Source organism: Colossoma macropomum, unplaced genomic scaffold (genome assembly GCF_904425465.1).
Source record: "Colossoma macropomum unplaced genomic scaffold, Colossoma_macropomum, whole genome shotgun sequence".
NCBI lineage: Eukaryota > Metazoa > Chordata > Actinopteri > Characiformes > Serrasalmidae > Colossoma > Colossoma macropomum.
The window spans coordinates 21,726,546-21,753,317 of NW_023494802.1; the positions used below are offsets into that span (position 1 = coordinate 21,726,546).

Sequence of the window (26,772 nt, forward strand, 5' to 3'; positions counted from 1 at the left end):
GGCCGCCGGGGTTTTCCTACATAAATTAAGCCCTGATTGTGCCGTGCATTCACATGATTCATAGCTGAGTGAGGACTGTGTTCCGCCTCCCTGTATGCGCTCCAATTTAATGATTGTTCAGCATTTTTTGTACTAACATCATCAAAAGAGCGAGAATAATATCAATTCCAGAAAAGCTCTGGTTCAAGTCGAGGCGTTGTCATGGTGACAGCTCAGAGATGGCTTTGCCCGTACTCAGTGGGGTCAGATAACATGGCAACCCTGCTTGTGTGTGTGTGTGTGTGTGTGTGTGTGTGTGTGTGTGTGTGTGTGTGTGTGTATGTACATAGGTGAACAGTCATTGTTTGCAGCCATGCTGGTTCGACCACCAGCACAAAGAGAGGCGAGGTGAAAGAAAGAAAGAAAGAAAGAAAGAAAGAAAGAGAAATGCTCGCACAGTGGAACATATGCCAGAGTCTACATTCAGAGCGGCATCGCCAGTCAGTTTTTGCCATCACAAGCACCACTTTCCTTTCATGACTGTGGTCATTTCTTACAAGTGCCGCAAGCTGATACAGATGATGCATCATTATTATTGACTCTGCACTGTTATGATGATGTATGGGAAGCAAATAATCCCTCGAGGATGCCTTGATTCATATCAGCCAAATGATTTTTCTGCAATGTTCTGTCAACAGAGTCTGGCTGCAGACATGCACTCTCAGACAGATGCACTCTCAGACAGACGCACTCTCAGGCAGACGCACTCTCAGACAGACGCACTCTCAGGCAGACGCACTCTCAGGCAGACGCACTCTCAGGCAGATGCACTCTCAGACAGATGCACTCTCAGCCCCAGTGACGTCATGTGCACATGCACTCTCTGCCACAACGGCAGAAGCAGCCCAACGGCATGTTAACATGTGGCTGCTTCTGCTTAGTGATGTCATCACTTAATCCATTTTTCGTCCATAACACAGATGGAGAATTCCATTTAATGTACCTCCCTGATGAAAAAAGTCACAGAACCCATTAAAGTGTATGTTGGTTCCTGGTGGTTTTCAGTAGTTGCTAATGGTCTTCTGTGTTTCCTGATGGCTTGATATCACAGTGTAAAGGATTCTGATGGTTTAATCAGGTGTTTTGGGACTGATTCCAGATACAGATGTTTTCGAATGGTCTCTGATAGCAACCATTAAGCCAATTCCCACTAGGAAGCAGACCTATAGGTTTTATTCCTAACGGTTCGAATTGTCTTCAAGGTGGTTTTCGAGTTTCAGGGTAGCCTGTTTGTTTTTCTGTGAATAAACTCCACATTATGTCTCATCGTTGTGGTTTTATTTTGAAAGTTTCCATATTTAATTAATTTATTATCAGTATGACAATGTTAAACAGTTCGTGGTTCACTGTTTTTCCCCATAAAACCAACAGAAACTCTGTCGTGGCAGAGCGGCACTGACGTCGTCAATAGGCTGGCGGTGCACGTCAGGCTGAGAGGGCATGTCTGCAGCCAGACCTCCTCCATTCTGTGTAAAAATGCATACATGAACAGGACTAATGCCATGATCAGGTGTTCCACACACAGAATGAGCTTAACCTTGGACTAAACAGTGGACTTAACAGCGAAAACCCTGTTTAGTCTTTGACTAGGAATACTGTGTGTGGATAACCAGTCCATGAGATGAGCCCATCTAGAACTCTTTGCAGCACAGCTCCACTGTGGAAATCAACGGTCTGATATGTACATTCTCTCAAAATCACATTCTACAGTGAGCCGTACCTGAAAGCGCTCAACTCCTGTCAAACGCAAAGGGCAATGAAAGCGCTCACCCTCAGTAATACTGTGGATCTGTACAAAAATATCATATGGTTTATCAAATGAATCGCCGAGATATCGGTCTTCATATGACAAGGCTAGAACGGCTGGTGCGAAATATATCAGGACATGAACTATGAAAAAATAGAGTTAAATTTTCTCACCAGAACAAACTTGATGTAGTGAGGAGACTCAAAAAAGGTGCATATGTATTTGGAAGTGCCAAGAGAGGTGGAGTAGGTGCCGATGAGCGCGTTTGTTTTGCTGCTTACTGAAGCAATGTTAAGCTCTCTTGGTGCCACAGCCATTTCCTTTTCATGTTTAAAGCTACAAAGCATAAAGCATGTATGTAAGCATGCATTATCCGCTCCCCAATACATGACAACCAAGATCTTGGTTGATTTACTGTAAGTCAGTGAGTCTGTAATCAGGTAAAATAATGCTTAAAAGGTAAAAGCCCAGAAAGACAAGGTTTCAAAGTAGGCTGTCCAAACAAACCTGCCACTGATCTGGAGCTATTTCAACCCCCCAACACCCCACCCCCACCCCCCTTACCTCGCCCCAGCCAAACCAAAGGCGAAACGGTCAAACAGCTCAAACAGCTCAATAAAAAGTAGCTTACATTGTTTGACCAGGAGTATCGTATAAAGACTGCCACACTCAAAAGTCATGAGAAATCTTCAACCACTGCCTTCCGATGAACACATGCAACATGTGAAGAAAAGTATCTTAAACTTCTGAATCAGCTTTGTATTTTTTCAGATTTTTCTTGATTCATAGAGAAGAAAGTTTCTGCTTTAGAATAGTGCTGCAAAAGCCAATATATCTTGTTTTTTTCTCCAACTTTTATCATTTTTTTCCTTTTTTTGTGTGTTTTTTTTTTTTTGCATGTTTCATAAGAGTGAAATATGTTCCACTGTTGGCTGTGGTTCAGGACAAGGAGCACCTCCTGAAATGGCCACATCCCAGAAACACCCCCCCTTACCTCGCCCCATCTGTAGCTCAGCCCTGAAGGAAAAGTCCATTCTGGGGCTCTGGAGAGGGAGGAGTTAGTGAAAGTCAGTGAAACACTGCTGATGGAAGAGTCCATTTGGTTGGAAGGGAAAGATCAGGATCAGTCAGTGAAGCGCTGGCAGGCTTTCTTCCAGCGGCAGGCCGTGCACCACAGATCCTTCTTCTCCATCCCGTACACCTTGCGACATTTCTTCGCTTCACCGCGGGGTTTTCTGGATAAGAGGAGTTTGAGAAATTTAATGTGAGGATGTTGAACAAACTGGACGAAAACTGTGAACATGCACATCTTAATTCATCAGAAAAATGTTTTGTGAAATGACAAAAATCATTTCAATCATTGCCAGGATTACAAGATTAACACTTTTTTTATATATGCAAACAACACATTTCTGCTACAATTGAAAACAAACATTTTTCACCACCTTGAATTCAGTTGAAAGTGGTGTGAACGCAAATGCAAATATTACAACTAACTGTAACAGACAACAGAAAATCTAGAACATACATCAATACAGAGCTGCGTTTTTAGAGCCAGGACAAGTTTTCCAGCCTGAACACACTAAAAGGTATGCATAAAAATGAATATGATTAGTGGAAAAAGAATTTGTCAAACACTGGCAAATTTATTTTTGTACTCAAAGTAGAACAGCAAATATCAGCGCAATAAAACTGAAAGATGTTTTATTTAAATGCCATCTGTAGTACGTTTTTCATGAATCTGTGAATAAAATTTATATTGAGGGGGTTCTTTCATTGTTTAGATTTGGGGGCTCGTGTGTGGGGGTTCAGCTCTCGCTGTGCGCTGGTTATTCACTTGAAAACATTGCTTTATTACAGTCATCAAGAGGTTGATTCAAATAATATAGGTGTAAATGCTGTAATTTATACTCAGTAATTACAATGAAAAACATTCTTTTTTCAAAATAACTGACCAAATTTATCTGTCTGATTATTGTGAAGAACTGTAGATGACGTTGCTATGGAAACACGAGACGGAAACCGAAAGCGTACTTAAACTTGCGTTAGGTGGTGCCTCACTGTCCCCTACTTTTACCACCTTCATGAAACCAGAATGAACGTCTGCATGACTTATTTCTAACTAATATATCACTGTTGTCTGAAGAAAACCTCGTATCCCCATTTTTCAGTTTTTGACATAATTTAAAAATGTCTGTTCTTTACATTGTGTGTATTTCATGAGGAAAGGACCGAAAGAAGTGGCACAAAATGACTTGGGAAAGACGTCTGGTTCCATTGACTTGCATTAAAAGTAAAGTAGGTTTTTTCCTTCTGTAAAGTCACCATTTTGGAGCTACAAGGTTTTCCTCCAACAACAGCGAAATGATTCATTAACATTTTCAACTGTCATTCAAAGCATAAATGAAATGCAAAATACATTAATACAACCTATTTAATGGTACAAAAAAGCAAATTAATAATGCAAAATGTGGTTAATTGTTTTCATTCAGTCACTGAAATCAAACACGTCCTTACAGACCATTTGAATATTAATTATGGCTTCTGAATATTTGAATATTCGAAAATATGCAATAGCTGCAGCCCTAATGTATAGTTTTACAAACACACACACACACACACACTCTCGCAGGCTGTACCTGGTTCCAGCAGTGGGTTTGGGTGTAGACAGGTTGATGGTGTGTGTCTTGCTGACGGTGGTGTGTGTGACGGGCTGTCTCTTCTCCCCGATGCTCACAGTGCGGACATGGTTCAATGCGCCCTGCAGGAAGAGCCCAGGTGAGATATGACTCAGCTGACAACCCTGATAACTACACACAGTGGGGGGGATCACTGCAGGCATCACAACACAGTATTACCATAATACCTGAGCCACTATATGATTCTACTGCATTTCTTCTGGTAAGTATTGAGATATTACATATTGCAATATTGCAATCTATTGTGATTTACTGCTTTTGGCTGCATATTATTCCTCTAAAATGAAACTGTGTTTAACTAATTAAGGTAATCTTTTGTTTATCTCATCCTTTTTATTGCAGCAAATGCATCAACACTGAAAACAGGCGTTATCCTAAAAAAGTGTAACAAATTAAACTCCATGCCGTGTGCAGGGCGAGCAGGTTCTCCACTGCACTGTCCAACCCATCCAACAGTTAACTGATAGAAACATCTTGTGGATTAAGAAGGAAATGAATGCTGGTGATCTGTCAGTCCAACAATGGGCTTAACAGTTTTGTGCAAAATATAAAAAATGCAGAAATTATTGAAAATGTTCTACATAAAAGGTTGCATTTTAGACCATTCCTGCACTGTCCCTGTCTGTATCTCACTAAAAACACTGCCCAGCTTTTATAGGCCAATGTCTTAAAGAGGTTCTTATTCACTTCACCGCTGGCTGTGCATCCAGTACATGCTGGTGTGGCTGATTGAACAAACGGTTGAATAAATGGACGGACAGACAGGCGACAGAAGAGAGAGAGAGGAAGAACCCACAGGAGAACACGGTCAAACCACATCAGCCTTGTGATTGGTGAGGAGAATACTAGCCCCGCCGAGTTTACACTGCAAGAGGAGAACCCATCAGCCATTTAGTGGACACTGTAAAGTCGTTCACAGGACATACTTGTATGCAAAAGTTTAAACACCCAAGTCAATGACGTTGTGTTGATTTTCTAAGTGAAAACTCTTCTACTGAGAACACGCTTACCTATCGCATGTTCTGCACAATTTCTATTTGATAGAGTTTATCATACTGGAAAAAGTAAACATAAAATGCAAAATGTGCCACAAAAAAACACATTTTAAGCTTTTTCTTTTATGTTAAATTAAGCAAATACACAGTAATTGTGCAGCTACACTGTTAGAAATGAAGGTTCTGTTCAGGTACATTTCTGTTCATCAAGGTACAAACAGTGTAAATGTTCCTCAAAGCTCCAACAGTGGTTTTAAGGTCTGATTGTGAACCTTAAATAAGTTTTTCCAGGTGAAAAGTTCGTATTTGTACCTTTTCATAACCGAATGTTTTAAACAGAACAGTAAAATAAAAGCCTGGAGACGAGACGGGGTGTGTGGAGTCAGTACAGCTTAGAACATATCATTTCAGTGGATTATGGTTCAGTTATGTTCCCTGACTAAAGGTACTGAGATGGACCCTTGAGGGTTCCACCCCAGTGACAGGAGGGGAACTGACCCAGTGACAGTTTAGTACCTTTATTAAAAGTGTGCTCTCTGTAGAGGATTTGTACTTATTTTTACTTGGAAAATCAACAAAACATGCAATTTGACGGAGCGGCCAAACTTCTACACACTGCTGTATATATGTGCACACGAGCAAGACTGAACTATTTAGTATTTAGGTTCCTGGGCGAAAGCTACAAGGTAAAAATCTTAAATATCCCAAAATACTGCAATATTATTCTCTATTGATTTTTCCTCACCCTAACAGACAGACATTATAGGACGGTGACAGTTTTTCCAATTATTTTCTAATAAAGCTGATTCGATCCTCCACATCCTCCCTTCAGTCACCAACAGTAAGTGAATGTCTGCTGTTGTCACAGTTGAGCTTGTCCACAGTGAAGCTCTGGTTCTCATACAGTTCTGCTCATTAAACACATCACTCTCAGTCTTTCATATGGAAAGCATCGTCATACAAAGAGCTGCTCTCCAATTACCAGCAAATAACACGCTCTCTCAGATATGATCCTCACATTATTACTACTTCCATTATATCATCTTTTACACACTGAAATGCAGCACAAGGTGCTTCAAACAGTGTGAAAATAGAACAAGCATAAAAGAAACAACAATAGGAAAAAATACAAAAGGCAAAAACTACTTGAAAGCTGGAGTGAATAAATACGCTGTTTTTAAACTGTCAGCAGGAGTTGTCTGACAGATCTGAGCAGGCAAAGAGTTTCAAATCTTTGGAGCATAAAAACAGAAACTTTCTTTGTCTCTCATGTTTGGCTCTTGGAATATCCAGCTAGGCAGCAGGTAATGACCTTAAGATCCAGTTTAGAATATCCAGTCCGTCAGACACTCTGCAGTATATGAAGGTGGCAAACCATTTATAGCTTTAAAAGCTTAAAAAAACGGTAATAGAGGAAAGAGACACTCGACCTCTTCAGTCAGAACTCGAGCGACAGATTGAAGGCAACCTAGTGTGACGCTGGTACGGGTGAAGTGTGTCTGTGGTACACTGATGCAGCATGTAATGGTGATGAGTAATTAGGTTCAGAGTATCTCGACTGAGATCTTTATTTAGCTCAGCCTCGACCACAGTGTTCAAAAAGATCAGGTCACTGCTGACGTATGTGTCATGCTGAAGCTGAACAGAGAGCTAATCTCTTTTCCACATCGGTTCTGCATATGACGCTACACTTCCTTCGTTATTTGGGGTGTGCTGTTTCAGAGTGGTCTTTGATTTACTCGCATTAGTACTAATCCAGGGATGATGAACCCAATGAGGAGCAGTTATGAGCCCTGAAATACAGCTGTCATTTGTCACAGTGCGCTGTAACTATTCTCTGCTATATATTTTTGCAAAACCATGTGAGACAGGAAACAGGAAGCTATGCAAAAAGCCCCCCACAGATGCAGGAGGCACGGGGCAACGTTAGGACATCTGCAAAAATCTTGCACCATAACAAAAAACGCAGAAAATGCAGATGAGTGAGAGAGAATAAATAGGATGCTTTAAGTCTTTCTTTAACTTTTAAACATGAAAGAAAGAAATAAAAAGACAAATAATGAAAGTAAAAATGTGATTTCAAGTTTTTACATTTGTATGAAAACTGCTCTGCAGTGTATTATTGAGTGTGTTTACGTGCACTCAATAATCCGATCATAATCAAATTTCTGCAGTTATCTGATTATTCAAACGGTCATGTAAACAGTATGCTCTAATTTCTCAGAACAGAGTAAGGTCTAGAAACCTGATTAAGAAATCTGATAATAAGGCTGGATTTTAGCTCAGTAATCAGGTTTCTCAGTGCTGTGAACTCTTACTCTGATTTCTTTCTCTCAGTCTGCGCATGTGTGAAAACAGACGGTACTGTGGGGTCCTGACCACTGAAGAACAGGGTAACAAAGTATCAGAGAAACAGATGGACTACAGTCTGTAACTGTAGAACTACAGAGTGAAACCATTTGTAGCCCATTTTTAGCACATTATCACATACTGGACATAAATGTTGCGGCTCCCAATTTGGTTTGATTTTTGCTGAAAGGACAAAATGGCTCTTCTTATCATTTGTGTTGTGACTCCTGATCTAACCTGGCTTTAATGCAGAGGGAGCCGGTCGGATTTCTCGCTCATCCGGTTGTGTGTTTGTTATGTGCCGCCACAGACTGTCCGGGCGCTGCACTTACCCACTTCCAAGTTCAGCCCTTTGCGTTCCGTCAACATTACGTTATAAATGAAATATTTAGAAAATCGATTTTTGACATTTATGAATCGATTCAGAATCGTCCACGTCTGCATCGCGATGCATCTAAGAATCGATTTTTTCCCGCACCCCTAATATATATATGATGAGTGGTAGCAGCGTCTCTCTCTCTCTCTCTCTCTCTCTCTCTCTCTCTCTCTCTCTCTCTCTCTCTATATATATATATATATATATATATATATATATATATATATATATATATATATATATATATATACATATAAAAACACTACACTGTGATAAATACTGAAACTGTCAGAAATTTTAATTTTATACTGTGATATAAATTTTTGGCTATACTATAAAACCAACACATAGTATTTCTTCTTTAATTCAGGAAATTGAACATTGATCAGCTTTGCCTGTCAGTCATTGGTTCCAGCTCTATGTGGCCTCGTCTGACTGCACTGATAAGCCCACCTTCATAATACAAGGGCCCTAGTTGGAGTGGTCAAGTGTGCTGTTGACTTTGACCTCTTCGGGTCCTGGATAGACAGAATTAAGACTTTCAATAAAAAAAAAAAAACAGCTCACTTTTGTTTGATTTTGTTCTCTTTTCCTGTTTCCTCTGATTTAATCTTTCATTGTTTCAGATGTTTTTAAACCTTAGAGGAAGGATGTGAGGGGCACGTAAATTTGGAAAAAAAGACAAACTTCATAAGGAGTCTGAAATAAAGTGAGATGATACGTTGATACATGAATAAATAAATAAATAAATATTTTTTGTAAAATTAATTACTTAATTTCATTAAAAAGGTTGTAACAAAGAAGGAAAAACATGTTTGTTTTCTCACCGGTGGGCCTTTAAAGATGACAGGAGGCGACTGCCAGGAGACGCTGATGGTGCTCTGGCTGTGGGGCAGCTCGGAGGACACGCTGGGAATGTTGACGGGAGCAGTGGCCTGAAAACAGAACACACTCTTAGAGACCAAGCTGACCGTGCAGCAGATAAAGAGAGCGTCTCATACACCCATGAAGCTTCACTGCAGGTCTGAAACGTCGCTGAAATCTCCGTCATAAAACTCAAAGACACGCCTCTCTGCTATCTGGCCTGGTATCTTGTTTCTCTGGTCTGAAACTCTTCTCTGGTATCCGTCCTGGTGGCTCACCACTGAAAACATTACGTGCCCACACTACGAGCCGAACTGCAGGAGCTAATCATGCCAAGTAAAGGTTGCCATAGGAACAGCCTCTCGCTAAATAACCATCCCCTGAGAGCTTTATTTCATTAGCACATTTTTGTTTGTCAACACCTGAAAATCGGCCAACACAAACAAACTCATAACATAAATAATGTTGCCTGGAGAAAGTTTAAAGAAGTTACAGTCAATATTGCTACTATCTGCAAACACGACATCACAGATATAAACTGGATTTATTTTGTAATCACCATTCAAACATTTTAATACTATAAAATCATTAAGGAGAGCTGGCATATCTGTACTGGGCCAATATAGGCAGAAAATGTGGATCAGAAATCGGAAGGAAAAAAAAAGAATCCAATCTAATCCTGTAAAAAATAACATTTTTAATGAAAACATCTGATCAGATTTTGAGTATCAGCTGATATTTAAGGTTCTCATACTCGTCAGTATCAGAAAAAAAGCATATAAATGGCATATATGATTCTAATATGCTAGCAGTGTGCAGCTTATCTGCTCTAAAAATAAGTCATAAAAAGCTGTGAAAAATTAAGCCATTTCAAAGCCATGCTGGTGATGAGTATAGATATCAATGACTTTAAAATGGCCGAGAAACAAAATAACAGAATTAGAAAAATTGTAGTATATTTTTCTGTAATTTTAACACCAGCTGCTCTTTACATGTGGAAATTTGATTATGAATTGGCCAATAGAAATGCACCAAAATGACTTGAAATAAAATCTCTACATTAACTTACATCAAAAGCTTTTGCCTTCTCCTCTGAAGTCACCATTTTGGAGATGTTTTTTTTTTTTAACAGAGACGATGTTCTTTTTTTATTAAAGCTGCATTATGTATGATTTTTTGTTAAAATTGAAAGATGCTGCATTAGTAAGTTGACGCTGCACGTCACCCTTTAAAACCTGAAACACTAATGTAATAGTCAGACGTGTTGGGTTGAATTTCTCAAGGTCAAAAGCACAACTGATGTTACAACATGTGTGCAATTACCCAATTCTACCAGAGAAGTCTGCGAATCCCTAATTCTGGGGCAGTCTGGAGGTCAGGGAACCAGCCCTGTGACCGGAAGGTCACTGGTTTGATCCCCTGAGCCGACAGTACGTGACTGAAGTGCCCCTGATTGAGACATCTAACCCCCCCAACTGCTCCCTGGGCACAGCGGATAGAACTGCCCACCGCTCCGGGCAAGTGTGCTCAAAGCCCCCTAGTGTGTATGTGGTTTTTCGCTACACAGATGGTATAGAATGTGGAGGTGAATTTCCCCGTTGTGGGACTAATAAGGGTTAACTAATCTTACACAGCGCAGCTTTAAATAACTTCTAATGTCCAGAATTGGAAACTGTAAATAAATAATCTACAAGTATCTTTTGGTGTCTATAATATCTCAATCTACACTGTATTACTGAATAAAACAACACAAAATATTAATATAATATGTGATTTGGGGTGTCGAATGGCAGAGCCTGAGCATAGAAGACAAGAGGTACCTGGTAGGCGTGGTCAGTGCGGATGTGGCACAGTGTGGATGGAGCTGATTGGCTGAGCGGACTGTGAATCATATACGACTCTGACTGTGCCATGTCGCTGGCCAGGGGGAAGACAGGGGGCGGTCCGGCAGTGGTGGGCGATGTGGGTGTGAGGTTGGAGAGCCCTTCAGACAGAGTGTCCATGTTCACCTCAATCTCTGAGTAGTAGAAATCCTCCTCACCATCACTGTAGTCGGAATCTCCGTTCCGCCTGCGCAGGTGATGCAGAGGTTAGTTCTAGGGCTGTACAATAGTCTGTTAACTGTATCATCATCATGATACCAGCCTTGGCAATGACATCGCAGAGGCTTGCATAATGTAAATAAGCCCTTGAATTAATCAGGGTCAGTTTCCCAGACACAGATAAAATCTAGTCCTGGACTACACGACATTCTCAATGGGGATTCTCCACTGGAAGGGAATGTAGGGAAGGACTGGACATAATCCTCGTCCGGGAAACCGACCCTAATTATTTTGTTGTGTGCTGTGACCAATTCTCACACGTCCCTGCTGAGTTTCTGTGGGTGTTTGGATGAATCACGGCATTTGCATCATCTGACAGATGCAGATAATTTTGTTCAAATAATGCAGATCAGTCTTCAACCGCATCATATTTAACCCTTAACTGGTAATATATGGTACGGTGAAAGTCTCAGGCAGCGATGAAATCAGTTTCAAACTACTTATTTTTGCACTTTTGCCAGTAAAAACACAACATAACATGCAGAATAAAAAACATAACAAGACTGTTTTGTTTTGAAATCAGTTATTAATATGTTGGTAGAATAATACAGTAAACATAACACAGGTTTGCTCCCTGACTTCTCACCACACTCTACTGCATGGATTTGTTCAGTTCCATCAGCTCCCCTTGACTTAATTTAACACAAGACTGATTAGATAAACTCGGTACTGGATGGTAGCTGTAAACACCTGGCTTCTTAAAGGTGAGGTCTGGAAAAGGTTTGGCTAAAACTCTCGCACACATCTAAACTATGTTCTGTTTCTTTTTGTATTTACTGTAATGTTAGTGTTCTAACTTCTAACTCAGAAACTTCAGCCAGTACATGACTAGAAAACACGGTTGTGCGTTCATTAAATAGTAATATTTTTAATTAAATTAATTTATTTCAAAACAATGGGCTCTAACTCACTCTGTGGCCATGAGGGGCAGGGATGCAGCCTCACTTCCTATCTAAAATACCAGGGTGTGGCTAAAATAAGGCTCCACCTATGGACTAAAACTTGAGTTTCAGTAGTGACATGAAAACGTGGGACAACATTTTTGACATCTTTTGACGAAAATCTCCCAACAGAAAGTACCCCATAAATATTGATGCTGCATTTATTTAGCTTATATCTCAATTAATGCATCGGGTTTAAACAGATCATAACATCCTCGTCTATATCTCAGATCTGTTTACTTTTTAAGGTGAGACTGCAGATTAAACTAATACTGTAGAATGGCCTAAGTTTTATGGAGCATGTTGTAATTGCAATACACCGCAGTAAAATCACAATACAGTGTTTATCCATTTTGTGCTGCCCTAGTCAGAATATTGATCGTCACTGCTTTCAAATTTTGAGGACCAAAATCCTGTCAATACCAACCGTATTAATACCGACAAAGTAAAGCTAAGGTGAAATCAGATCAAAACCTTTAAGTCATTTATTTGACAAAGTGGGAAATGCATGGCCTGCATCCTGGTTTTGACACATATAGCTAAACCGAGCTGCGTCAGCAGATACGCCTGCATTTCCTTTGAGAGGACAATATGCATGTGAGCGACTGATCAAGACGGCCTGCAAACTGAACTGAGCATATGTGCAGCACATGTGCGGTACTTTAACTGAGAACGCTTCCCGCAACAGGGCTGACCGAGTGTGTTTTTAATATAGCGTTTATAATGCAGCTCTATATCATTGCAGACAATTAGAGAGCAGAACGAAATGTCAAAAAAGGCTAAAATTAAGGTTTATATTCTCCTCCGTAAAAGACTGTTTGACTTAAAGAGTTAGAAGACTTTTACTGATTTACCTTGAAGATCTTCAAGCTTAATAATCAAAAAAATCATATTGATCATATTGTCTCTATGGCGGGAAAAGGCACTGCAATTTCTAGGAAATGCTCTGCGATCACCTGGAGTTCTGCCCAGTGGTTTGGTCAAGCACCGCTAAGAAATGTTTAAAAAAACTTAAAATTGTACAGAACAGAGCAGCCAGACTAGCTCAGCTTTGTTTAATGTGTGTGAAATGCATAAACGATTATCATGGCTGACTGTGGAGGCTAAACTGAAGTTCAGTCTTCTGCTATTTATGCACAATGTTATTAGAATTAATACACCAAAGTTTTTTATTTTGTAAAAAATTAGTATTTTCAGGTTTTTGTCATGAGTGAAATACACGTCAAGTGAGTTCTGGTCAGCTGGTGGTCCACAATCAAATAGGTCACTTGGGATGAGCTCCCTATTGACATCAAACAGATTCTAAGTAGATTTTCTTTTAAAAAGCTATTAAAACAATATTTGATGAACCTCACAGAGATGTTGTTGATATTTGGTCTAAGTGGTTATTGATTCTCTTGTTGAGTATTAGATATAATTCTTTTTTTTGTTTGTTTGTTTTTGTCTTGTTTATGATACAGGATGACTGTAAAGATGTTTGCTTTATTTTTATTGTAATTGCTCTTGTGTGGAACCAAAGAAGATTAGCAACCACTTTGTGGAAGTTAATGAGGATCCAAATAAAGAATAAAGAATAAAACTTTCACTGAACTGGATCAGAGAAACAAGCTGCTCAGTCTGTCAATATCTGGGCTTGTCACTATCCAGTCAGTCACCGGGGGGCAGTGGTGATCACACTGTAACTACATGTGCAGAGAGAGGAGGGAGAGCCAGGGTAGCAACAACAGGCTATAAAAACATACTGGCTACTACCATCAGAATGTTTTCTTACGCTTATCTAGCCTCTGCTTCCCTTAATAGAGATGTGTAAGCTGATAGCTCACTTAAGCTGCATTACAAAGTGACAAAGACAAACTGGGCCCAAAGGACTGCTCTGAATCTATTTCCTCCCACCAGCTGAGTGCAGCTATATTTTTACCTATGCGTGATGCATCTTGCTCATAATTACAGTGCTGCTGTAACAGTTATAGCAGAGGAAGCCCCCCATGGCACTGTAGGGTAACGGGTTATATTTGAACTGGAGTGTTTTTTAACAATGCAAAACCCTCATTAACAGCTCCCTCTCTGTGCTTCATCAGCTCACTGCCGGATACCTACCCCAGGTGCACGGTGCGGATGTGCCGCTGGATCCCTGAGGATGTGCTGAGGACCTTTTCACAGTTCTTCCACAAACACTTAAACATCACCTTCACAGAGTTCTGCAACACAGACAAATGAAAAGCAAAAGAAAGGTGTGAAAATGTGGACCTTAAACAGGAATTCCGCTCTCTATAATACTCACCCTGTGGTTTGTAGACATAATATTTATAGATGATCAGAATCACAGAACATTCTCAGTGTCGTATGCTACTTGTTAGCGACCTTTCCTTAGGTAACAAACTATTATTTCTCTCATAGACATACTATACTAGATATACTGTTTATTAGATGTTCAATTAATTATAGAAATATATTTTTATATAATCGTTAGTTTATACTGCGGCATCTACAAAGGTTATGGCACATTTAATATGTTATGTTTTATTTTTTTACGCCTGCAAATAAAGCACTGATTAACAAAACATGCAATTTGATCAGGGGTTTACTTTGGCCTCATAGCTACAATAGGCCCATAGTGCCAAAGCTTACAATCTGATGAATACAGACAGCCCACAGGTAAGAACCTGTGTGAGGTGCGTTCACACCCACTTCACCTTCCCACCCTTTTCTGCTCATTCTCATGCTTTCAGCCTCTTTCTGTATCGTTTTTAGGGCGTATATTAGAAAACTGCTTAGCCTGCATTTTCCATTTTATTCTGTGGAGTCACTGTAAGCGGCCAGGCGGCTGTAAAGACTGCAGAAATGACTGTCTGTGTCAGCTGCAGTTGAGAGGTGACGGTGTTTTGACTCAAAGCAGGAGAGATGCAAATAGTTTGGACAGCAGTTTTCACTGTAAAACCACTTCTCAGGTTCAGCATCACTGCAATCATCGTCCAACTTATGATTTTTAAAGCTGAACAGCTAAAAATCAGCTAATTTCCCCACTCATTAAAGAAGCAAGCCCAGGCCTGCACTGCTAGCGCCATAGCAAGTGAGTGGGTGTGTATCTGCGTCATCTTTCAACAGCAGCGAGAGAGAGAGAAAGGGAGTGAGAGAGAGAGAGAGAGAGGGAGAGAGAGAGAACTGGTTTCTATTGGTTGATCGAGTTAACCCTTTCCAGACACTTTCCTAGACTGTTAACTCAAAGAGGCCAAAGTGCTCATATTCCACTAAGCCCTTTTAAAGCTACAGGATCTCAGACAAATGAGCCATGGCTTAAATAAACATGTCTAATGCTGCCTGGGTTCTCATGTGAGGGGTGTGAAATTACATACCTACTTATGAATGAACTTACTACCACTTCTCTGCTAAACGAAATCCCTTTGTTCAACTTTTGTTGAATTTCCTCCTATTCATCAGGTTTCCTTTTCCATCCAGCATGGTTTATATTGGCTAAAAGACTGTGTTCATGCTTCGGTGCTTCGTGCACGCAGAGAAATAATAACCAAGTCTGCTCTCCACAAGCAAAGAAAGTATCTGCAGCGGGGGCCTAATCCATCAGACCTAAAGGAGAAAGTATTTATGCATCATAACTACTACCAATATTACAGCTGCCTGTAAAACAGAATATTATCTTACGATTGTAAATGGCTCACATCTCCCAGCACATGTTTGAAGTGGGACTGGGCAGCACACAAGGCCATTTTTCCACAGCATTAAGTAGCTTCTTTCGACTCATGTTGAGATGGATCTCCTGATTTACAGAAACACTCCAGAGGGAAAGACTGAAGCTGCCGTTGTAGACGCTAACGGTCTTTAACTCACACACTGGGTGGGGTTTTTCTGCAATATTTTACCTTAATTTATTACTATATATCTTCAGTTCTTGCTCTCCGTCTGTTACTGTCTGATCTTTACCCATACGGAAATAACAAAACAGATCCGGTACCTAATCAGTATTTCTATGAAAAGAAAACCCGCAGATCTGTGCTAGAGATAACAGCAGAAAAGGCTTGATCGAATCCCCCCAAAAAAGAAGCTGATCCGATTGTGTTAAAAATCTAGGCTGATATAACACAGAGCTGCGGCGAGGTAAAGCAAGTCAGGTTCTGAAATCAGTGACCACAAGATATTGTCACAAGATAAGAGCAAAGGTGGGATATATATACACACACACACACACACACACACACACACACACACACACACAAACACACACACACACACACACACACACACACACACACAAACACACACACATAGATATACACATATATATCGCTGCTATCGGAAGAAAAACCTTGTATCTCTTGGTGTTTTTCAGTTTTTGACATAATTTGAACACGCCTGTTACCCTTTACATTATGTGGAAATTTCATGATGACTTTTTGGTTCCTTCTCCAGCTTGGTAAAATAGGCAGTGGGGTGGTAGGAATATACTTTACCTTTATGGTCATTAATTCTGGACCATTTATTGTGGTCCATTTATCATGAAATATGTATATATATGTGTGTGTGTGTGTGTGTGTGTGTGTGTGTGTGTGTGTGTGTGTGTGTGTTTTCCATTAGATGTCTTATGTTATTCTTCTCAAAAACTCATTACGTCCAAAATTGGAACGCAACAAACACACATATTTCATTTCATAACATAATATCAGGGCTGTTCACTCAGTGCACACATGGAAAATCAGCTGCAAAAAACAGCTTGTTTTGAATTCATTGTTACTGTGATGTCACTCAAACCAACACATTTACGTATATTTTTCTATTGAGTCGGCAACTGTTCAGCCCCGCCCATTCATAGTGCTGTTATACTGTTATACAGAGAGTTTCAGCCTGGACTGCTTTTTGAATCAGTCACAATACATGGCAGCCAGTTAGAACAGAGGCCATTTACATACACCAGTCTTAAAGGCACAGTAACCAAAACAGCCTGTTAATTCTAAAGGATTAATAGAGGTCAGGTAAAATGAATTAGGACCGTTTTTGGTATATAAGACACAAATGGCATAATTGGACCTCAGGAGGGAAGGAAAACACAAGAAAGTCAGTAGGATATGGGCCTTTTACAGGATTGTGGGATTGTGTGATTTCTAATCTGTACTATGAACACATTGGATAGTATTCATATCAAAACTGTGAAATGTTTTAACACCATCTGAACATGTGAGCAACGCATTATAATGTGTGAACGTTTCATTATAAAGGGAACAACAGAAACGATTTAAAGTTACTCTGAATAGAAATGAATTACATCAACAAAAACTCAAAACAGAATTTATCTCTATTTCTCTCAAGTGACTATTTTGGAGATGAGTTTTTTGGATGTTTCTCACAGCACGCTGCCTCTGCTTTTCCCACACCTAGGCGATCAGGGGAGGAGAGCAAATAGCTTCCTGATATTGAAACCACATTGATGTCTTGGAAAGTTTCCACATACAGAAAAAAGAAAAGGAGAGTGAAGAGGAAAGAGAATGAAAACACTCCTTCCCTCTTAAAGGTGAGATGGCAACTGGAGCCTCTGTCACAGGGCCAAGAAAACAGCGGGGGCCTGTAAATCACTGCGTGTAAAAGCTTTTGGACAACCCCAGCGATTACTCTGTGACGGTGTGAGGCTGCTCACAGGTGTGCTTTAGTCTGTACCCATTAAGACTGTGGACACTTTCAGAGAAAGGACAGGGTAGAGCGTCTAACACTGGCTGTGTTTACATGCAAAGATTTTCTGCAATCTGATTAAACAGATTCAGATTACAGATTAAGACTGAGGGGTTTATTCTCACTCTACGCAATCTGATAAATCTCTGTTTACATGCTCACTACAAGTAATCAGATCCAAAATGACGCGCATGTGTGGAGAACCGTTCAGTGTAGACGTTACCATGACAACCAGCATCACGTGAGTCCAGTCAGAGTGAGATGAGCAGCAGTGAGCAGCACTTGTGTTTTTAACTGCTTTAAAATGATGTCAGACTCAGGAAAACGTCCTTCACATGTCCTTATTAAAGAAGGCCGAGAGGAAGACGTCGTGTTCTGAGACACATAAGCTGGACGTCCGTCCCACCGCCGTCTTTTAAAGATCAGAGCAGAAACTTCGTCTCCTCTGCAGACCAGTTTCTGCTCCGCCATGTTGAACGGTATAAACTCTCACTATGACGCGGCGAACATGATCAGAACGGACTTAAACTGTCTGATAGGGAATGTAATCAGATACAGGCGTTTACACGGATATTATTCTTCTATTTAATGGATTATTTACAGGATTACCCACCTCGATCAGTCGGATAGACACTGTACTCTGAATGGCCTCAATCTGACTAGACTATTCTGACTGAGCTATTAGTTGGATTATTAATGGATTATTAGGCTGCATGTAAACGTGGCTAATAAAGCTGAAACCTTTTGGATCCACCATTGGATGATGTGTGTTTTTGAGGATTTTTGAGTGTTCAGTGTCCACCTCCATTTCCTGTTTGATATAGTACAACTACAGTCAAATGCAAACGTCTAAAAAAACCCAGCCAAATCATGTTTTGTTGATTTTCTAAGTGAAAATATGTTAAAGGGCCCATATCTTACTTTTTTCTTGAGCAAGACACCTAACCGCCAACTGCTCCCCGGGCGCTGTGGATAGGACTGCAAGTGTGCTCACTGCCCCCTAGTGTGTGTGTTCACTAGTGTGCATGTGGGTGTTTCAATGGACGGATGGGTTAATTCCTCTGTGTGCGAACACAGTTGGTCAGTTGGCCAATGGTTCAATGGTTCTGGTTCAACGCCTTTAGGAGTGACCTCACTAAATGAGCTCTGTTCTCCCTGGCTGTCTATTAATGTGCCTGATCCAAACAGCAGTCCGGACTGAAACACTCTTTACAACCTCGGTGTGAGTGGGCGGGGCTAAACTGTTGAATAGGTAAATATATATGTAATTGCGTTGGTTTTTGTCTTCACAGATCAGGCAGTGCTGTAAAAAGAGCGGTGCTGTACTCATGCAAATCGGGCGGGGGATGCAGATCAGGTAGCGACATCCACGACTCAAGGCTCCTACCTTCCGTTTCCGGGGGATGGGGTCCTCAAACAGGAAGTGCGTGCTCTCGGCCTCCTCGATGTTGTCTTCGCCCTGTGAGGAGAGCAGGAAGCTCTTGCTGACGTCGTTGGAGAGGGGTGGGGACGGCGTGGAGGGCACAGACTGGTCGCTGGCGTCCCAGCTCCAGTTGCCACTGGTGGAGCTGCTGTAGCTGGCTGACAGGCTCTCCTTCCACCCCCTGCTGGCAGGCTCTGGAACTGCACCTGCATGCAGAGACCAGAAAACCTGTTAAACTGTCCACTCTCTTTGGGGAATTCTGATGCTTTTTTCATATTTTGCATTGAGTATAAACTGCAAAATGCCTCAGCTGCAGGGACGCTGACGTTTTCCGACTTTTCAAAGTAACATTATAGATTAGCATCTGTTTGCACTGATCACATTATAGGAACAGGGATCCAAACAGGATAAAGTAGGTTTATCAGGGAGGAAAAAGTGCAGATAACTAATTTGTGAAATTATATTTTTTGACGATTCCATTTCCCTCTGTAAAAACAGTGAGCATGCCTTAGCGAATCAGCGCGTATCAGTTTGTTTACACCAGAGGAATTCTGGAGAGGAGGAGGAGGGAACTTGCCAAGCAGATCGGGCTGACGCAATGAGTAACTCACCCCCCTAAATCTCAAATAAGCTGTTTTTAGTGAGATTTAGCAAGATGCCAGATTTCGAGATTAAAGGAAGAGGTCAGCCAAAAATCTAATTTACTCAATTGCCCCCTGATCCCAAAAGTACTTGCCTCAAACCTACAAAAATGGACAAAATTATGTTGCATAGTTAGAAATAGTAGCAGCAGACATCTCGAAACTTGAATTTGGTTAGTATTTTAGTCTGTTTTTATAGATGGTGATGGGTCATACGGTGTCAGAAACGATCATTTGGGCATAAGGTTCATATTAACTAGTGTGTTATAAACTTCCATCACTTGTTAGATACACAACTGTGCAAAAAACACAGTTCATTTATTTGATTTCCAGTCAAAATGTCCATTAAGCACAAGACTCAGAATCAGAAAACATATTTAACAGAAAATGACAAAGAATTCTTAGCAACTAGATATAATATATTTTTAGTATTTACTGTTTCGCCCTTTGCCTGTATGACTTGCTTTTCAGTCTTTCAGGGGTGTTTTTCCACACCTCCAAAGTTCAGTCTTAGAAATTGGTTGCATTTCCTGCTTCTCGTGATATAAATAATCCCAATTACATTCAAAGATGTTGAGGTCTGGACTCTGGGGTGGTCAGTCCATTGTTCTGAGAACAGTAGCAGCTTCGTTGTTAGATTTTTCTTATTCTTAGCCTATTTTCTTCTCTCAGGAACAGATTCTTGACAGCTACACATCCTCAGACCCAAAGTGCTGAGCTGTCTTTTCACAGTGACAGAAGCAGCTATGAATTTTTTTCAGATCTGAAGCAGGAGTGGAGGTTGATTTTCTCCTCTCTCTCTCGAAGATGAAGGCTTTAAGTGCTGTTTAGCTGATGGTGACAGTTTTTGTGGTCTGCCAGGTCTTGCATGGTTGTTGTGAGTCCCATATTATCTATGAGTTTTAATTATTATTTTCCTTAGACTTTGTCCTTCTTTATGCATGTGGATTCTCTTTTATCTGAAGGAGGGTGAGTGGTGATATACTGACCCTCCACCCTATGTAAATAAAATGAAATGGGATGGGAATGAAATAAAGAGAGGAGCAGAGCTGAAAGCTCAGAGTGGTTTTGAGGGGTTAAGTCTGCTCAGCTTTTGCTTGATTGAGTAGATAAACAGCAGCACAGACGAACCACAGCGTGACATGGCACGGCGCTATAAATAGGACAGCCAACTCTGGCCCCTGACGACAGACTGCGATCTGCATGGTGATGACAGCCATGGCAACCGTCTCTACTGTGTCTGTGACCAGGTTAGGAAGAAGCTCCGGTGCTGCTGGAGCTCCAAGGAGAGGCTAATTCCTGTTACTTCTGCAGAGCGTGTTCAGCGTTAGACTTTACCATGACTGTACTTGATCCAGTAAAGGCAATAATGCTGGAACTGAATTGAAAAGGAAAGTTTTAATGCCCACCTGAAGCACCAGAGGAGGGGTTCAGCACCAGAGGGCTGGTGGACAGTGTGGTCAGGACGGTAGCTGCCATCACCTCTTTATCAGCATGGCCTGAGGGCTTCCTGAGAGAGAGAGAGAGAGAGAGAGAGAGAGAGAGAGAGAGAGAGAGAGAGAATGAGAGGGTTTATCAATAACTAGTGCAAAATCACTGCAAATCAAGGCAGGTTGTGGCAATTTATACATATACAAATATAGAGGCATCACTTATTTATTCTAGATTATATAATTACAAAAGCTTTTTGCTCAACCCAAACGTTTAACTGCCATTTTGAGTAGAAATCAAATAAATGTTGGGGTCTTAAGGCTGTCACAATCATGAAATTGCAGCTGAGGATTATTTGGCTTATTAATAATTGCAATTAACATTTTTATTGTATGCAACTGTTAAAGTACAAGCTTTATAAGTGTCTTAATTAACAAATTAGTCATCTCCCTTTCTAGCTGTGTTTACTAAATCATAATTTCATTCTGTTAGTCTCCAATATAAAAATATTAGAATTAGCTAGCCAACAAATAAACAAACATAAAAAAACGTGTGCTGCCCTTTAAACATGTTAGAGGACCAAATTAGAAGGTTTCATAAGATCCATAATGTATGTTAATTAGTGCACCTAACGACTGAGGAAAATAACTGCAGTCACCACAAAAAAATTGGGATCATCTCAAATAACTGTGATTAGGCAATTATGTAATAATTGTAGCCCAGACAGTTCCTAACATTTCTGTTTAAATCCACTAATGAGTTACATACCAGGTGTCATTTGCAACCCCTGGTTCCTTCCTGATTTTCACTACAATACAACATTTCACTTCAAAACAAGCTGAATGAGTTTATTTACATCCCAGCGACTGAATTATGCAGAAATCCTAAGAAATCGGTGGAATTCCACCTTAAAATCAAAGCACTTTTGGAATATATATATATATATATATATATATATATATATATATATATAAGAAAACCTCCTTATATATACAAAAAAAAATCTCCATTTTTGTCGTTTTTCAGTTTTTGACATAATTTGAAAACACCTGTTGTTCTTTATATTGTGTGTAAATTAGAAAAAACAGCCTGAAATAACTTGGAAAACAGTCTGGTTCCATTGACTTACATTAAAAGTAAAGTAGGTTTTTCCTTCTCTTGTAAAGTTACTATTTTGGAGATCCAAGATTTTCTTCTGACAACAGAAGAATATATATATATATAAATAAATAAATGTGTATATATATATATATATATATATATATATATATATATATATATATATATATATATATATATATATTTATACACACACACACATGTATATTATGAAATTTCTCATGCATATCATACTCTACCATGCATTATTGTATCATACTATCATGTCAGTGCATCAGAAATATAGTTCACAGTTGTCAGACATAATCTACACGGTGACACTTTCCAGCCCAGACAGAATACAGGAAGTGGACGTGCACATAGGATCACACATTATAGCCCAGTGTCTAACAGCGCATGTTCCCTGTAAACCTCAGAATTAGACACTCGCTTGCACAACACACGACTCACAACAGTCCAACTCTGGTGATGTGTTTCTGTTTTACATCCTTCACAGTTAGATGTGATGTACCGCACTGCCAAAAACACTCGTTCAGCTTCTCTCTCCCTCTGTCTCCCTCTGTCTCTCTCTCTCTCTCCCTCTGTCTCTCTCCCTCTGTCTCTCTCTCTCTGTCTCTGTCTCTCTCTCTCTCCCTCTGTCTCTCTCTCTCTCTCTCCCTCTGTCTCTCCCTCTCTCTCCCTCTGTCTCTCTCCCTCTGTCTCTCTCTCTCTCCCTCTGTCTCTCTCTCTCTGTCTCTGTCTCTCTCTCCCTCTCCCTCTCCCTCTCTCTCCCTCTGTCTCTCTCTCTCTCTCCCTCTGTCTCTCTCTGTCTCTCTCTCTCTCTCTCCCTCTGTCTCTCTCTCTCTCCCTCTGTCTCTCTCTCTCCCTCTGTCTCTCTCTCTCTCTCCCTCTGTCTCTTTCTCTCTCTGTCTCTCTCCCTCTCTCTCTCTCCCTCTGTCTCTTTCTCTCTCTGTCTCTCTCCCTCTCTCTCCAACCGTCTCTCACTCTCCAACTGTCTCTCACTTTCCCTCTAGGCCCAGTACTTCAGTATCACTGACGAACACACAATATGTGCAATGCAACAGTTTTCTGGACAGAAGGCCTAAGAAATATGGGGCAGTCTGGACGAGATGAGCTCTGACAGTCACCCAACAGCCTCTCATATTTTTCGTGGAGTCTGCTGCTGACCGTGTCTGGCCAGTCTGTGTAGTTGGCAGTCCCTACTGATGGTTACCCATGGAGCCAGTGGACATGAAGTCACTCTTAACAATGGTGATGTTCTCCTCACATGACATCAGCACTGAGTTCAAAGCATGTTGGGTGCATTAGTTTTACACGGAGCTCTGAGGCTTATTTAGCTAACGAGTAACAGCAGCTTATGTCCCACTAATCAGCAATATTAACCTTAATCTAAACTTGCTTATGTGGTTTCTTACACTCTATGACATACTGGTATTTATAAAAATGCACAAAAGTACAGACAGTGTTCAGGTTTAAAGATGTCTGCTACTGTTTTTCTCTACACAACGTACCTTTGACTATTTTAAAGGTAACAGTGAGTCATACAGTGTCAGAAACAACATGAGTCTGTGGTTTAGGTGTGATTTAGCCACACAGCTTGCACAGCGCTAACTGGAGGGGTATCGGATTCCATTGCTCGTTAGCTCTGTAGCTCCAGTGCGAAAGTACAGAAGTTAGATTTAGACACCAAACATATTTTAGCTGACTGACTACATTTGGGTCACGTCAGGCCTGTTAGTCCGAGCTGTTCCCTTCCTAGAAGCTGCATTACTAACTGCCCGTCTCAAAACGGGGGGAAAAGGGGGCGTCGGTCTAGTCCAGGAGCACCAGAGTCTAGCACAATTTGGCGATTTCCATTCTCCAACACACCCGATTCATCTCGTGAACAGGCCCGTCACAATTTTTCCATAATCTCGATTGCGATTATTTGAGCTAACCACAAATATTTTCACAGCTGTTCTCTTTAAAAATCACATGTTTATTATTATAACAAACAGACTGTGAATTGGGTGCATTTTCATCTTTTGGGTTGAAGAAAATACATCTTGATAAAAGCAAACAGAAAATACATCACGGGTCTCATGAAAAACAACTTCTGACTGCACTATAACACCTACAGAGAGCAGTGGTGAATTTCTGAATAATGTCTTACAGATTCGAATATGAAATTCGACTGAAATGCCGTCCCAAGCAGTGAGTAATGCTTGTTTATTGAACTTGGGCAGTTTCCGTTGTTGCTGTTTCTGAAGTAACTAAGTATTGAAAGCAAAGAAGCAGGAAAACTAGTCAGACAGAGTGAGGCTTGTACTTCAATGAAGAAAAAGACAATTAGATTGCAATTATTTAATGATGTTTAGTTGGTGGACTCTGGGCTGAACCTGATTACCTTGCATTGGACATTTACACTTACATTTACAGCATTTAGCAGACGCTCTTATCCAGAGCGACTTACAAACAGTGCTTTGTCTATCTGGAGAAAGTATCTTTGCTAGTTACCAATAGGTTAGAGAGAAAGACGGTCCTGAGCTCAGATACCGGCAGAAACAAAAGCCCACGAGCATCGTCCGGTTCTCAGATAGTGGTCTGCCTGTTATTCATTTGGGACGTTTCATTGCTCCTCTGTTTGTTTTGCTGATTTAAAAGAAAAAGTTTCAGATGTGATTATATTTAGCTAAACCTTCCCCTCCTTTCCACCAGCCAGGCCGGTCCAGCTGTCTGCGCCTCTCCAGAGCCGCGGCGAACGCTCTGTATCCCACCATTCTCCCTCAAACACACTGAAGCCCCGAGAGCTGATGGTGTGTAATGGAAAATTCCAGCACAATAAACAGGGCCCAGCTCCACAGTCTCTGGTGAACGCTGAAACAGTGCAGCCAGATTATCAGCTTTATTTACTCAGTGTGTGGATGTGGATGTGTGTGTTTATCCATGTTCGTAAACCAATAGCAGGGCTGTGTGTGGCTGCGTTGAGTGTTCCATTAACAGTCTGGATGAGCGTATGTGTCCGCCGTGACCGAAATGTCTCAGAGTGGCCTCCTCATCCTCGGAGGAGAGAGGGAGAGGTATGAGGCAGGAAGGGAGGTGGGGAGAAAAGAAGGGTGGACAATTTGACAATATAGTTATTGTGATAAATGTCACATTATGTCACAATATTCTTTCCTGAACATATTGTGGATTTCGTCAGCGACCAACTGCAAGTTAAGGGCATAAATAATTGTGTTCGTAGTTCTGCTGTCGAAGTCGAAGCCCAGCTGTTTGCCTGCTGTTGCTTTGTCTGTATCCTCTTGTTCAAGTACAGCGTTTTAAAGGAAAGCTCCACTGATGGCTCTCTAGATAAAAAACGTTATTTCCAGTTACTGTAACTGCCATGAATTTGTTTATCACTGAGGTAAGTAGAGCTTGAAGTATCATTTACAAGCAAAGCAAAACCGGCACTGCTGGCAATACCAGTAATATCACGAACATTAGCATAAGAGGACGCCTTCATCAGACAGCGCTGTGCAGAGCTCACGGGAAAATTATGGGTAAATCAACAACTCACAAACCAAGAAAAGCAGCAGCAAAGCGGAACGCTACAGTTCTCCACGGCAGCATGAGAGCGAGAGGCTAGAACAGTGGAGGAGTTGGAACATGCAGCCACTGCTGCTCTCACTGGACATCAGTGATGAAGACTGGAAACTGCATTCAGCTTATTTTAATGTTTATCTTAGACTCACATGATTTTATGTTCAGGTCCATGTTGAATTATTGAAGATAATGAATGTAACTGATGAAACTTATTTTGGCCATAACTATAACAAAATGCATGTCGTTTTAAATCTGCAGTATGTAAGATCTTTGGTCAAAACTATAAGAAGTAGCACTGAATCAGTGGTGTTGGGTCGGATTTGGAAGGTGTTTGACCACATAATACATTTGTATGTATTAACGTCAAGTCAAAGTTTATTTAAATCGTGCCTTTTACAACAGCTTTACAGAAAAATCTGAGTCCGAGCCCCCATGAGCGTCACCAACGGCGACAGTGGCAAGGAAAAACTCCCCAAGAGCAAGAGGAAGAAACCTTAAGAGGAACCAAGACTCAAAAGGGGAACCCATCCTCCTCTGGTCGACACCGGATAACAAACAGTGTTAGAATAATATATTAGAATACTTTCAGAAGTAAAGATGAGGAGGGGTTCACCACTCTGTGAAAGACTGCACCATCAAATAGTGCAACAATTCAAGAATAACGATTCTCAACATAAAATAGCAAAGAACTTCTGTTTTTCATCATCTACGGTACAAAATATCATTAAAAGACTCAGAGAATCTGGAGAAATCTCTGTATGTAAGGGACAAGGCCAAAAACCAGGATTTGCTGGCCGTGATCTTTGGAC

The 26,772-nt window shown here is 40.7% G+C and overlaps 1 protein-coding gene across 1 annotated transcript in view; it reads right to left on the bottom strand.

The window, feature by feature from the left end:
- Window positions 1–2,638: 2,638 nt before the first annotated feature.
- Window positions 2,639–26,772, bottom strand: part of si:rp71-79p20.2 (zinc finger protein 704) — a 74,108-nt gene continuing 49,974 nt past the window's right edge. Inside the window, exons 3-9 of the mRNA XM_036591030.1 lie at window positions 21,259–21,359; window positions 19,173–19,414; window positions 14,210–14,310; window positions 10,890–11,139; window positions 9,033–9,140; window positions 4,426–4,547; window positions 2,639–3,021 (exon numbers count right to left, since the gene is read on the bottom strand). Coding sequence (XP_036446923.1) covers window positions 2,910–3,021; window positions 4,426–4,547; window positions 9,033–9,140; window positions 10,890–11,139; window positions 14,210–14,310; window positions 19,173–19,414; window positions 21,259–21,359 — 1,036 coding nt within the window. The 3' untranslated portion in view covers window positions 2,639–2,909. The remainder of the gene's footprint in view (window positions 3,022–4,425; window positions 4,548–9,032; window positions 9,141–10,889; window positions 11,140–14,209; window positions 14,311–19,172; window positions 19,415–21,258; window positions 21,360–26,772) is intronic.